Genomic DNA, 14,896 nt, shown 5'->3' on the forward strand with positions numbered 1-14,896 from the left:
TTTCTGGTAATTAATGGATATGTGTTGTTTTAATGAAAGATCTGAATTAATGGTTATACCTAAATTTTTTGCAGATTTGGAGATGGGGATAGTGATACCGTTAAATACTAATTGAGGTGGGGGACCTATGGATGAATCTGTAATTGATGAGAGGTGGACTATTTCTGTTTTTTTTGGATTTAGTTTTAGTCTATTGTGAGAGAGCCATGTGTCAATAGTCGTGAGGTATATAAGATACTAAGGATAATGTGTGAGTCCAAGAGGTGTTGTATGGTACCATAAACTGTATGTCATCGGCGTAGATTTTGAATTGTATGTTTAGTGAGGCTAAGATGCGGCAAAGAGGTAGTAGATAGATGTTGAAGAGAATAGGGGATAGAGAAGAACCTTGTGGAACACCCGATGCAATAGAGTTATGGTTCAGAAGAATGATTGTTTATATTGACTTGTTGAATGCGATCAGACAAAAATGAAATAAACCATTGTAATACAGCACCCGAAATACCTATAGATTTGAGAATGGAGATGAGAATTTTGGTGATCAACAGTATCAAAAGCCGCCGCGGAAATATCTAAGAAAAACATTGATGTGATCTGTGTAAGAATCAAAAGCCCGAAATAGAGTGTCAAATGAAGTCAACAGAAGAGTTTCAGTGGAGTGACCCTTGCGAAATCCATGTTGGTTTGTGTGTAGTATGTCATTTTCTGACAGATAATTTGATAATTGAGATAACACTACTGATTCAATCAGCTTAGCTATGGATGTTATTGTAGCAATGGGTCTGAAATTGTTAAGATCAAAATCATCCTTTGATTTATTTTTTTAAAAATTGGAAGTAGTGGAGGTTTTTTGAGGGAAGGAAATGGAAAGAAACCATTTTCTAGAGATTGATTTACTAATAGTGCTAAAAAATTGCTAGCGTGAGGACCTAAGGCTTTGAAAAAGGTACCAGAACATGGATTGTCGGGTGAGTTAGAGGGGTTTTGTTTCTGATAAATGGTTTGAATAGTGTTTTCAGAAACTGGTGTAAATTCGGACCATGTATAAGTAGATTCAAGGTTATTGTAGGAGGGAAATGGTAGCTTGGAGAGTTGATTTGAAATGTCTGTGACTTTTGATTGAAATGATTAGCAATGTTCAGTAATTCTCTGCCAAGATCAGTACAGTCCCAAAATCTGATTATCTGTCCACACTCTCACATAGAAGATATGTGATTCTTTCCTTAGATGCAGTCTTCACAACAGATTTGTAGTGACCCATATAGGGTTTGGATTTCAAGTGGAAAGTGGTGGTTATCCTGGCAGTGTGCAGTAAATGAGAGACCAAGACCCTCATATTACCTGTACCAGAAACTTATTCCCATCTGTTCCAAAAGACATGACTGAGCAGAAAAATAAATAAATTGTTACACACAATAGCTTGTATAACCTTCTGCACATCAGCCCAGAACATAGCTATTAAGCTACAATCCCATCATATATGAAGATAGGACGCTTCCCTTCCACAGCCTCACCAGCTTTGTTCGCTAAACCTAGCAAAATATGAAGGATATCTGTAAGTATAGTGCAGAAGCCTATACATGAACTCTCTATTTTTGTTTGCGGATAGAAAGTTTTGAGATGGAACACCAAATATTTATTCATTTTTAAATATTAAATATTTAAAAATGATTAAATATTCATTTTTGCTAAACCAATTATATTAATTGATGCAATTGACTGAAATGTAAATATTTCTTTGTTCAATTTCTCCCCCTTTCCAGATCCTAGTTAATTTTCCCTGTTTTATTGTAACTTCTCACATCCATAATATTGTTTCTGTATTTGAAGTTTGAATTGGGAATATTGTTTACTATGTTACTCTCTATTACCCTACACACATTGTTAATTGTAAACCGGGTTGATGTGATTCTAGTCATGAAACTCGGTATAACAAAATAATAAATAAAAATAAATAAATAACATGCCAATCATCAGAATCCAATTGCTTAAAGAAATATCTGCAGTCCATCTGTTTAAAGCAACATTTTTGTTTACATAAATGGTCATATCTCTTAAATAACATAAACTTGAGAATATGTTTCTTTGAACTCTTTGCATAAGGATATTTTCAAATCCATCCACCCTTCTCACCTCTAAACTTAAAAAATCTCTGTGTAACTGCATGTAAAGAAAGTGAGTATATCGGAGTACACCGAACTCTATTACCAAATCATCAAAAAATTTAAAACATTTCCCTTTCCAGCTCTGACCAAGAAAGTTCAATCCCAACACCCTGGTATGAAGCAATTATGTTAGGGGGAGAGTGGTGACAATGGGATGATCTCATGGCCTAGCTTTCTATTACTGCATACCATATATTCAGGGTATGTGACAAATATGACTGATCCGATGGATCTTACTAATGGTGGGGCGAATCCGAAAGATAACCCAGCAATGCCACTAAATGATGACCCTGCACCTGTGCTTGAGGAGCGCACTACAAAGAAGGTGCATAAATAAATACAATAACCTTGGCAATACCATCATTTTAACCATATAACACCTACCAAGAAATTTATATAGGAAAGGGTGTCCATCTGGTTATATCTAATTTCAGTTTCTTTATAATCTCTGGATAATTATCCAGAATACAAATCTATAATGTCAGCGGACATTCATATTACCAAATATTTAAAACTAGAGATAGTGGCAGCAAAGTCCTGCAACAGCCAGGGATATCATACGTGTTACCTTTCTCCATGAATGTAGATTTTGAATAGTTAATCTTGTATCTCGAAATAATATTGTTATCCTTCAACAAGCTAAGGGGAGCTGCATGATAAAGAAAAGAATTTCATCTACATGCCAAGCAATCTTCTCCTCATGACAACCAGCTCTAAAACCCACTATATTATCTGAATGCCTAATTTTGGGGGTCATTCATCAAAATGCGATAAGGCGTTTTCGCATGCGAAAAGTCCCATTAACGCATGCGATAGGCCCTTACCGCATGCGAAAACGTGTTTAATGCATGCGATAGCACCATATCGTATGGTGCGATGCAATTCAGAAAATAGGAGGAGTAGGGGCGGAGAGTGGGCTGGGTTAGCCTGTCTGCGAAGAGCTATCGCATCGCTGTAATGCCGATTTTAATAACACCTCTTTGAATTGTGTGAGGCTGTGCGATAGCTGCCGTGACCGTGTGGTAAGCTTTCATCGCCTTTTGTGATGTCTCCTGTAAGGGCTATTTGAGGTGAATTGAAGGGCCGAGAGAGAGAGAGAGACTGGCCATAATGTGATCCCCATAGGTAGGTATTTGTGTCCCTATGGTAGGCCCACCTAGTAACTCGAGGTGGGGTTAGGTATTAGTGTAGGGGGTTAGGGGCCACTTTGACATTCTACGTGACACGTACGAACAGAACAGTGGTCTCTTGTGAAGATTTGATGACCCTCGGAGTGAGGAAACTCACTCCAAAATGAGATTTGGGCAATGTGCTCTCAACTTAGCTTGATGTTACCCAGGTAGAGAGTCCATTCAGATAATGTTATCGCAATGTGCACTAACTTAGCTCTTCGCATAGGTAATTAGCGCAAATTGCGATAAACTGAATTTTTGCATAAACCACGCCCCTTTGCAATCGCATGCGGTACTTTCCCGCATTTTGATAAATCCAGACCTTTGTGTGCTAGAAGTTCCAAAGCAAAGTTGAACAATAGCAGGGAGAGAGGGCACCCCATATTTTGTTCCCTTTTGTATAGATAAAAGCCCAGACATCCATCCATTCATCACCACTCTTGCCCTTGGGGAAGATTACCAAATCAAAGGTACAGATTGATCGGAGAAGCCAAAATGTTTCAACCATGCAGACATATATTTAAAAAAAAATCCTATCAAAAGCCTTGAACACATCTAAAGAATAGCCACTGCATATTACTGGCATTAGTAGCAAGGGATCTATTTAATGTTTAGGTACTTGTATCCTGGATTGGCCACTGTTTGAAACAGGATGCTATACTTGATGGACCCTTGGTCTGACCCAGTATGCTTATATTCTTAAAGACATTACAAGTACCGGAAATCTTATACTTTTAGCAATATGGGGAATGCTAAATAGGTGTCTGGTACTATTAACAAATCCTATCTTTCACAAACCCGTTTCATCCTGTCCACTAGTATCATCATAAGAATAGAACATAAGAAATGCCATACTGGGTCAGACCAAGGGTCCATCAAACCCAGTATTCTGTTTCCAACAGTGGCCAATCCAAGTCACATGTACCTGGCAAGTACCCAAACATTTAGATAGATCACAATCTACTATTGCTTATTAATTACTGTAATAGTTTATGGATTTAACCTCTAGGAACTTATCCAAACTTTTTTAAACTGCTGAAACCACATCCTCCGGCAGTGAATTCCAGAGTTTAACTATGTGCTGAGTGAAAAAGAATTTTCTCGATTTCTTTTAAATGAGCTACTTGTTAACTTCATGGCGTGGCCCCTGGTCCTACTATTATCTGAGAGAGTAAATAATCAATTTACATTAACTTGTTCAAGACCTTTCATGATTTTGTAGACTTCTATCATATCCCCCCTCAGTCGTCTCTTCTCCAAACTGAACAGCCTTAACTTCTTTAGCCTTTTCCTCATAGGGCAGCCGTTCCATTCCCCATATCATTTTGGTTGCCCTTCTCTGCACTTTCTCCAGTGCAGCTATATCCTTTTTGAGATAAGGTGACCAGAATTGCACACAGTATTCAAGGTGCGGTCTCACCATGGAGCGATGCAGAGACATCCTCTGTTTTATTTTCCATTCCCTTCCTTATAATTCCTAACATTCTGTTTGCTTTTTTGATCGCCACAGCACACTGGGCCGACTTTTTTCAATATATTAAGGTTGCTCTAACCATAACTGCAAAACATTAGCTAATAATTGATGTACACTTTACCAGATTTGTTCTTGGACAATTTTTTCAAACTAAATAAATATAAAATAAAAAAATACTGTGGATTTTGTGGCTAGAGGATAGAGTGAAGGCAGTTAGCATAGCTGTGTTTAAAAATGGTTTAGAGAAGTTTCTGCAGGAAAAGTCCATAATCCATTATTAGCCATGTAGATTTGGGAAAGCCATTGCTTATCTCTGGTTATGAGCAAAAAGAACTGGATCTACTCTTTGGGGATCCTGACTGGCCACTGTTGGAGACAGGATGCTGGACTTGATGACCCTGTTCTGCCTCCACAGTGTATGCATATGTATTTTTATTATGCTGCCACCTGGTATCATCTTGTGATATTGCACAGCTTAGATTCTCTGGATGTTGTGGCGCTCTCTTTTCTGATTGGCTATTGTTTGAATGTTTCTGAGTTCCCTATTGGAACTGTTCCTGTTTTTCTCTGTTTTTGTTTGTGTTCTCTTGCTTCTTCCTATTGGTCTCTTGACTCAGATCAACCTGGGACTGACTCAATTCCTGTGGGGCTTTCAGTGGGAAAAAAGCCTCTTGGCAAACTAACAGCTCTCCCGTGTCCTCTTCAAACTCCTAGAAGCGTTGTTTTCTCAATTATATCTAATTTCCCATCACTGCTATTCCTTACTATTCACTATTAGCCACAACTTCTACTTCACTGCAGTTGTCATCATCTGGGTTATTGAGCTTCAGAGACTCATAACATCTGAATCAGGTTGTTATCTGTATGGCTATTCTTGATGTAATTCATAGTGAGTGTTGGAACTATTTCTTTATTCTAATAAATGTTTTTAAACTTTAAGAATTGAGTTCTCTGATATTGTAAGTTGTAAAAAAAAAAAAAAAAAAAAGGTTTAGCTGATTGTTTAGCGATTTAAGCAAAGGCAGATGAGTTGTGAGAACGGTACAGGACCTTTTGGTCTGATCCAGTTTGACATTTCTGATGTTCTTTATAATGCATCCAGTGCATGCTCCTGATCTAATTCTTTTGTTGACTAGTCAAAAAATGGATTTAGATTTGTTTGATATGATCTCAGTGTGCTTAAACCAAGGTGCCCTGAAACCTGCAGCCTTCTGGATTCAAGATGTTCCACTGTCCTTTCCCTTAGTAGTCACTTCATTAAAGTACCCACCACTTCGATCAGATTAATTGGCCTTTAGTTACCAACATCCTTTGTATTATCACTTTTATGTGAAGAGGAATAACATCTGCTCTTCTTCAGTTTTCCAGATCCAATTAATTTTCCCATGTTTGAACAGAAACATCAGTGAAAGTACCAGGATCTCACTAAGTTCCCTTAATATCTTTAGAATTGCCTTATACATTTTGTTTTGCCAGTTCCATATAAATCCTCAAGTACAAGTCATTAGTGTGACCTCATGTGGAATTCTGTGAACAGTACTGGAAGGCAAAGGCAATCTTCTAAAAAAAAAATAATAAAAAATAGACAAATTAAAGACAGTTAAAAAAAAAAAAAAAAAAAGACTGCCAGAATTTTCAGAATCTGTACCTGAAGTCCTATGGGATAAAATTTAAGGATCTAAATACGTGTACCCTGGAGAAGAGGAAAGAGAGGGTGATTATGATAGAGATAGTAAAAGATACTAATAAACGAGGCCAACCTTTCAGTGGAAAAGAAGTTTTGAGAATTTTAGAACAAGAAATAATTATATCAGACTTTGTATCTCAGTAGTATCTAAACTTCCTTTATGTTATGAAGTCATTGTTCAAAGTTTAGAAAGCCATACTTCATCTCTGTGTGTTTCTGCATTTGTTTTCTTATAGGGTACTCTTGCAGAACGAATTCGTGCTGGCGGAGCTGGGATTCCGGCATTCTTCACACCAACAGGCTATGGAACCTTAATACAAGAGGGAGGGGCACCTATCAAGTACAACAAAGATGGCAGCATTGCCATTGCTAGTCTGCCAAAAGAGGTAGGCTAGGGCATGCGGGCTTCATAATGCTGTTTGTGGTGTTCTACTACTTCTACTACTACTACTGCTGCTGCTTAACCTTTCTATAGCGCTGCATGACATACTCAGTGCTATACAAACATACAGGACAGTCCCTTCTTGATAGAGCTTATAATCTAATAAGACAAACATACAGGACTAGAGACTTGAGGTATTTCATAAAATAAGACAATCAGGCCGATACAGTAAAAATCGCGGGAGAGAGGGCAATTCAGAAAAAGAAATTATTCAAATTAGGGTCTGCGGTAAAAAGAGGCGCTAGGGACACTAGTGCGTCCCTAGCGCCTCTTTTTGGACAGGAGCGGTGGCTGTCAGCAGGTTTGACAGCCAACGCTCAATTTTGCTGGCGTCGGTTCTCAAACCCACTGACAGCCACGGGTTCGGAAACTGGACGCCGGCAAAATTGAGCATCCGGTTTTCAAGCCGCGGGCCGATTTTACATTTTTTTTTTAAAATTATTTAAAATTATTTTTAACTTTTGGGACCTCTGACTTAATATCGCCTTGATATTAAGTCAGAGGGTGTACAGAAAAGCAGTTTTTACTGCTTTTCTGTACACTTTCCCGGTGCCGAGAGAAATTAACGCCTACCTTTGGGTAGGCGCTAATTTCTGAAAGTAAAATGTGCAGCTTGGCTGCACATTTTACTTTCTGTATCACGCTGGAATAACTAATAGGGCCATCAACATGCATTTGCATGTTCTGGGCGCTGTTAGTTTCGGGGGGGGGGGGGTTGGACACACATTTTCGACGCGCTGTTACCCCTTACTGAATAAGGGGTAAAGCTAGCGTGTCAAATGTGCGTCCAAACGCGGGTTAACAGTGTGCTCCGTTGGAGCGCACTGTACTGAATCGGCCTGAATGATAGAAAAGAAAAGTAAGTTAGTCAACAGGTCTAAAAGCAGACAATCAGGCATATTCCAATATTAAATCCTAGTTCTTGGCTCGTTCGTAAGACAAATAACTTTATGAACCTCAGCAAACGAACCTCAGAACAGAGATTATATTCTGTTAACTGCTTTTAGTCAGGAGTTTAATAAATCTGATTAGGGTAAAGACATCCTACATAGCACAGATACATTTGTAGTTAATAAAAAGGCATTGAAACATGAGTTTTCCAGTGATAACTGAAACATGGGTTGTATTGGATTTCAAAACTGAAAATCAAGGAGAAAGGAATTTCTTGCATGGTGAAACCTAAGGAAGAATTGGCATGTGGGTCTGTTTATTTTCCTGTTGATAAGCAGGCTGAATTAGCCATACTGTCTGGGACGTCCCTCTGATGCGGTCGAGGCAGAGCTTCACAAAGATCACAGAGCTTTGGCTTTGTGTGCCTGCGCATCCTTTCCCGCGCTGCTCCATGTTTTCTCTTTAGTGTGTTTTTTTCCGCACTGCAGAGCTCATTAATCTTCAGTCTTTCGGAATTTTTGTTTTACAAAAAGCACTTTTCATTGTTAGAAAATGGCTCTGAAACAGCCTGGCTTTAAGTACTGCAGTGCGGGAAGATTATGTCCGTCACGGACTGACATAATTGTTGTTACCTTTGCCTGGACCCGGAGCATGACCAGTCCTCCTGCAGGTACTGTGGTTGTATGTCGCCCTGGGCTCAGCACCAGCAAGCATTAAAGATTGCCCACCTGAAGGAGTTCGGGATCTAAGAAAGTTCCAGATCCACGGGCGAAAGTGTAGGGAATTCTGAAGATATTCGAGGTCCAGCTGAACCTACTGCCTTGCCATCCCACGTGTTTTGGACTTGTTAATGGCAAAAACCTGGGAGTCTCAGGTCAGGTGACCTAGAAAAACTGACCTAAAGTTTAGAATGAGGCAGTCACCATACTATAGCATGGTCCAACTTCCGCATGCCTCGGTGGTGGTCGAATTGGCCATGAAGCGCTCAAAAAAGACTCGCCTTCACTTGAATACCCTAACCACCGGCTGGGACTGCAATATTTGGATGACTTCAGGAAAGCAAGCCTTCCAAGCAGGTATGCTGAATGCAAAAATCCAACAGCATCAGTTTTACATCACAAACAGTACCTGTATGAGTGCCTGCAGTCTCTGAAACCCCAACTTGCATCCACCTCATCGGATACAGCTCAACCACAGCCATTCTGTGACTTGGAGGAGGGATTGAGGCATCTTCTACGCACCATTTATGAGGCCTTTGAGATGTCTGCCCCTACTTCTGCAGGGGCCATAGCAGTCTGGAGAATGGCAATGGTTGCACACCAGTGCTTTCTGGAAGGATGTGCATGAAAAGCTAGCAGACCTCTCTTGTAAGGGCAATAAATTGTTTGGGGGACAAACTGCGAGAAACGGTCTCCCAATTAAAGGAGCAAAATGTGGCATCCCTGCCACTAGCGTCATCAACAGACCAGCAGTCCTTGGGCAGGAATATTATCCAAGCTCAGAAGGAGCTATTACCAGCAGCGCCCTTTCAGGCCGTACCCGACCTATCGCCCACTGACCTTCCAGCAAAGCAGGCAACAGCCGCACAGCAGCAGCCCTGGAACAGACCATGGGGCCAGCATCAGCAACATCAGCCACAGAGCAGCAACCCAAAAACCCAACAGCATTTTTAGGAGTAACCTGGTCACCTCTACCGCCATGTATGGGAGGTAGAATATAGTCTTTCTATGATTTTTGAACTGAGATTACTTCGGATCGTTGGGTATTGAACTCATCAGGGATGGTTACTCATTGAACTTCAAAAACAGCCCCATCCTTCCGTGCCTGGTACAACCCCCTTCATCCTGCATGAACGGACATCTGCTGCAGGAGGAAGTGAGCAACCTACTCCATCGAGCTATTTGGCAGGAACCTCGGCACCAACACCACAAGGGATTCTACTCCAAATATTTCTTCATACCCAAGAAGTCTGGAGGGCTCTGCCGAATCTTGGACCTGCAGGCTCTCAACAAATTGCATCAGAAAGTAAAGTTCAAAATGACATCTCTCAAGTCGATTTTACCCTTCTTACAACTCAGCGATTAGATGTGCTCGCTGGATCTCAAGGATGCATACTCCCACATCCCAATGCATCATTCCTCCTGGCACTGCCTATGTTTCAGGTAAATATGCGGCATTACCAGTACAAAGTCCGTGACGAGGGTCTTCACGAAATGTTTAGCGGTAGCAGTGGCCCATCTCAGAAGTAAGGGGATCCAACTATTCCCATATCTGGACGATTGGTTAATAGTGGCACCGAAACCCTCCACTCTACAGCGTGGCCTAGAAACGACAATACGTTGTCTGGAAGGGCTGGACTTCATCATCAACTACGAAAAATCCAGCCTCCAACCCACGCAAATCCTATAGTTCTTTGGGGCAAGATAAATACTGTGATGTGGAAAGCGTTGTTACCAGAGGACAGGGCCCACACCTTTTGCAGCCTGGCCTTACAATTGAGAGATTGTGTGCGCACCTTGGCCCACCAGATCCTGACCCTCCTGAGCCACATGGCGGCAGTGATATATGTAGTCTGCAAACTCGTTTACATATGAGACGCCTGAAGTTGGGGCTGAAAGTGCAATGGACTCAATTCTCCCAGCCACTTTCCAAAAGAATGAGTTGGACCCCTGCTCTGCAGCAGGATCTGACGTGGTGGTTGCACACTACAGTTCTTACCATTGGAGCACCATTCCTCTCCCCGGCCCATCAATTGGTTCTTACCACAGATGCCTCAACCAAAGGGTGGGGAGCCCACTTGGAGCACGTTCAGAAGCAAGGACTTTGGTCCACATGTGAACGACAGCAGCAGATAAACCTGTTGGAGCTCAGGGCAATTAAAAAAAAAAAAAAAAATGTTTGGGAATTTCTTGCGGGGGAAAAATGTCATGATCCACAAGGACAATCAAATAGCCATTTTCTACATAAACAAAGAAGGAGAGTCTGGTTCCTGGATCTTGTGCAGGAAAGCTGGGCAGATCCTGGAGTGGACGGAGGAGCAGTCCATTTCTCTCCAGGTGACACACCTGCCGGGCGTAACAAACACCATGGCTGACAGATTAAGCAGGATATTTCATCCTCATGAATGGATGTGGCGAACCAGCTGTTTGCAATGTGTGGGTCTTCTGTTCATGGACCTCTTCAAGACAGTACGCAACAGGAAGGTGAGAAGGTTCTGCTCCGTCTTCCCCAGCAGGGAGCAATTCGTCCAGGACGCGTTCCTCAAACCGTGTCCAGGGGGGCTATTTTATGCTTATCCTCTGATCCCACTAGTCTCTAAGACAGTACAGAAGTGTATTGTGGACATTGCAGACCTCATTCTAATTGAGCCAGCTTGGTCCAGACAACTGTGGTATGCCTATCTAGTTTAACTCTCCATCATCCCACCTATTCCCCTGGGCGATAACAAGGATGTCCTGACTCAGGAAAATAGCACCCTCCTTCACCCTCCTTCACCCCTTGCACTCCTCACTACATCTCACTGATTAGAGGTTGAAAGGAGAGTATTGAGCCACTTTCACTTGCCAAAGGAGATCCAGGATGTTTTGGTGTCATCCAGAAAGACCTCTACCTAGAACATAAGAACATGCCATATTGGGTCAGACCAAGGGTCCATCAAGCCCAGCATCCTGTTTCTAACAGTGGTCAATCCAGGCCATAAGAACCTGGCAAGTACCCAAAAACTAAGTCTATTCCATGTTACTTTTTGCTAGTAATAGCAGTGGCTATTTTCTAAGTCAACTTAATTAATAGCAGGTAATGGACTTCTCTTCCAAGAACTTTTCCAATCCTTTTTTAAACACAGCTACACTAACTGCACTAACCACATCCTCTGGCAACAAATTCCAGATTTTAATTGTGCGTTGAGTGAAAAAGAACGTTCTCCGATTAGTTTTAAATGTGCCACACGCTAACTTCATGGAGTGCCCCCTAGTCTTTCTATTATCCAAAAGAGTAAATAACCGATTCACATTTACCCGTTCTAGACCTCTCATGATTTTAAACACCTCTATCATATCCCCCCTCAGCCGTCTCTTCTCCAAGCTGAAATGTCCTAACCTCTTTACTCTTTTCTCATAGGGGAGCTATTCCATTCCTTTATCATTTTGGTCGCCCTTCTCTGTACCTTCTCCATCGCAACTATATCTTTTTTGAGATGCAGCGACCAGAATTGTACACAGTATTCAAGGTGCGGTCTCACCATGGAGTGATACAGAGGCATTATGACATTTTCCGTTTTATTCACCATTCCCTTTCTAATAATTCCCAACATTCTGTTTGCTTTTTGACTGCCTTAGCACACTGAACTGACGATTTCAATGTGTTATCCACTATGCCCGCCTAGATCTTTCTTGGGTGGTAGCTCCTAATATGGAACCTAACTGTGTAACTATAGCATGGGTTATTTTTCCCTATATGCATCACCTTGCACTTATCCACATTTAAATTTCATCTGCCATTTGGATGCCCAATTTTCCAGTCTCACAAGGTCTTCCTGCAATTTATTACAATCTGCTTGTGATTTAACTTCTCTGAATAATTTTGTATCATCTGCAAATTTGATTACCTCACTCGTCATATTTCTTTCCGGATCATTTATAAATATATTGAAAAGTATGGGTCCCAATACAGATCCTTGAGGCACTCCACTGCCCCACTCCCTTCCACTGAGAAAATTGTCTAGGAGAAATATCAGGGTAAGTGGTGCCAATACTCGGCCTGGTGTGGGGGCAGAGATATAGATCCCTTCTATTGCTCCCTGGAGATGTTGCTGGAGTATCTCCATTCTCTGTATCAGGCAGGGCTAGCGATGGATCTGTGCTTGTTCATGCGAGTGCTATCGCAGCATATCTTCACCCGTGCAACGGACCTCCAGTGTCAAACCAGCCTCTGGTCTCCCGATTCATGAAAAGCATCTTGCGCTTAAGACTGCCTGTGACGAAACCGCCTGTTCCGTGGGACCTCAACCTAGTGCTGGGACCGGTGCACAGCAGTCATATGAAGTATCTAACTTGGAAGGTACTCTTACTGGTTACGGTTACCCTCGGCAAGAAGAGTCAGCGAGCTATAGACACTGGTTCACTACTCCCCGTATCTTCAGTTTCACCATGGCAGGGTCCCTTTGCGAACACATCCCTTCTTTTACCCAATTTGTGACGGCTTTCCACCTTAATCGGACCATCTCATTACTGACGTTCTTCCCAAAATCCCACGGGAATGAGAGGGAACAGCTACTCCAAACATTGCAACTGGAAGAGAGCCTTAGCTTACTATAAATGTAGAACACATTCTGAGAAAAAGGACTTTGCAGCTCTTTGTTTCCTTTAATCCAAATGTGCAGGGCCTCCTGGTGACCAAACGGACTCTGTTCAATTGGATTCTCAGTGCATTCACATCTGCTACACCTGCACGATCAGCAAACCTTTTTAACTCGCCAAGAGCTCGCCAAGTAAGAGCAGTAGCAGCTTCAGTGACTCATCGCCACAAGGTTCCGTTACTAGCCATTTGTAAATCTGCTACGTGATCATCATTGCATAGTTTCACGTCTCATTACTGTCTTGATCAGTAAGTCTCTTCGGATGCAGCTCTGTGCTCGAAGTGCTACAGTTAATGACACAGATTGTACACAACAGGGGTGGGTTGAGCGCCCAGTGACAATCCAGGATTGCAGGACTTTGCTACATCCCAGCTATGAGTCTTCAGACTGCCCTCACAACCCTCAGCTGGGGACTCCCAGTCAGCATGGCTAATTCAGCTTGCTTATTGATGGAAAAAAGCAAGTTTGCTTACCGTAAATGGTGTTTTCCATAGATAGCTATGCTGACTAACTCACCTCCCTGGACAGCCTCAGAGTTTAATGCTTCGCTGGATAAGCTTTGTGATAGACTGTAGAGAAAACATGGCGCCACACGGGAAAGGACGCACAGCTGCATAGAGCCAAAGCTCTGTGATCTTTGTGAAGCTCCGCCTCAGCCACATTGGACAGCATGGCTAATTCATATTGCTGTCTATGGAAAACACTGTTTATGGTAAGCAAATGTGCTTATTTGAGGAAGATACTACTGCTGTGTATTCAGATTAAGAAAACTAAATTTGTCTTGTAATTACACTTAATATTCAAAATTGGAATACAACATATGCGTTGTGTAAGAAATCTTTTTAGTTCATTTTTTCTTTGCATATAAAATCATAAATTCAATACTAGAGTTGTATCGCTAATGATCCTGGCTCAACAAAGGGCCGATGTTTCGCATTAGAGCTTAATCAGGAGCACCATGATCATATTGCCAACTCCAATAAATTACATTGTTCCCATCTTCTTTAAAAAAAACTGTGAGCTTCTAGGCAATAACAGTTTTTCCTTCAAAGTTTTTTAGCTTCTGGACAGTGACTGTCTCTTCACGCTGTCTGAAAAAGAAAGGAACATTGACTCTAATGCGAAATATCGGCCTTTGAGCTCCAGAGAAGCGACATGGAATCTATGTCGTCTTCGGAGAGCCTGGTGATTTCAGGCTCCAGGAGGGGTGAAGCTGAAAGGAGGCGAGCAGAGCCAGATAAGGAAGACTTCTTGGAAACGGGAGGTAAGGAGAAAGGAATAGAAATAGTTTTGAACTATCCTCTGAAAATGCTAGAAAAGATAACTCCTGAGGAAATTTGGAGAGCTCTAACCACGATGAATATGGCTATTACTGATCTAACAAATGTTGTGAAACAAAATATGGAAAAGACTAATATGATGGAAAAAAGAGTTCAAATTGTTGAGAATTCTCTGGAGAGTTTGGAAAAAGAAATTACGAATATAAATGAGATGCAAACCAATTTAATAAAATCTGAGAATTCGTCTATACGAAAGTTAGATTTCCTTGAGAATGAGATGCGGAGAAATAATTTAAGATTTTTGAATTTCCCCAAAACAAAATGGATGACACCAAAAGATTTACTAAAAAGCTACCTCACAAATATATTGGCTTTTTCTGAAACATCTATTCCAATGTTTTCAAAACTTTACTATCTACCAGGAAAACA

General features: G+C 41.4%; 1 protein-coding gene across 1 annotated transcript in view; it reads left to right on the plus strand.

Moving 5' to 3' along the window:
- OXCT1 (3-oxoacid CoA-transferase 1) overlaps window positions 1-14,896 on the plus strand; it is a 570,108-nt gene that overhangs the window by 97,933 nt on the left and 457,279 nt on the right. Inside the window, exon 5 of the mRNA XM_029578060.1 lies at window positions 6,735-6,884. Coding sequence (XP_029433920.1) covers window positions 6,735-6,884 — 150 coding nt within the window. The remainder of the gene's footprint in view (window positions 1-6,734; window positions 6,885-14,896) is intronic.

The sequence above is a fragment of the Rhinatrema bivittatum genome, chromosome 1, assembly GCF_901001135.1.
Source record: "Rhinatrema bivittatum chromosome 1, aRhiBiv1.1, whole genome shotgun sequence".
In the NCBI taxonomy this organism is placed as follows: domain Eukaryota; kingdom Metazoa; phylum Chordata; class Amphibia; order Gymnophiona; family Rhinatrematidae; genus Rhinatrema; species Rhinatrema bivittatum.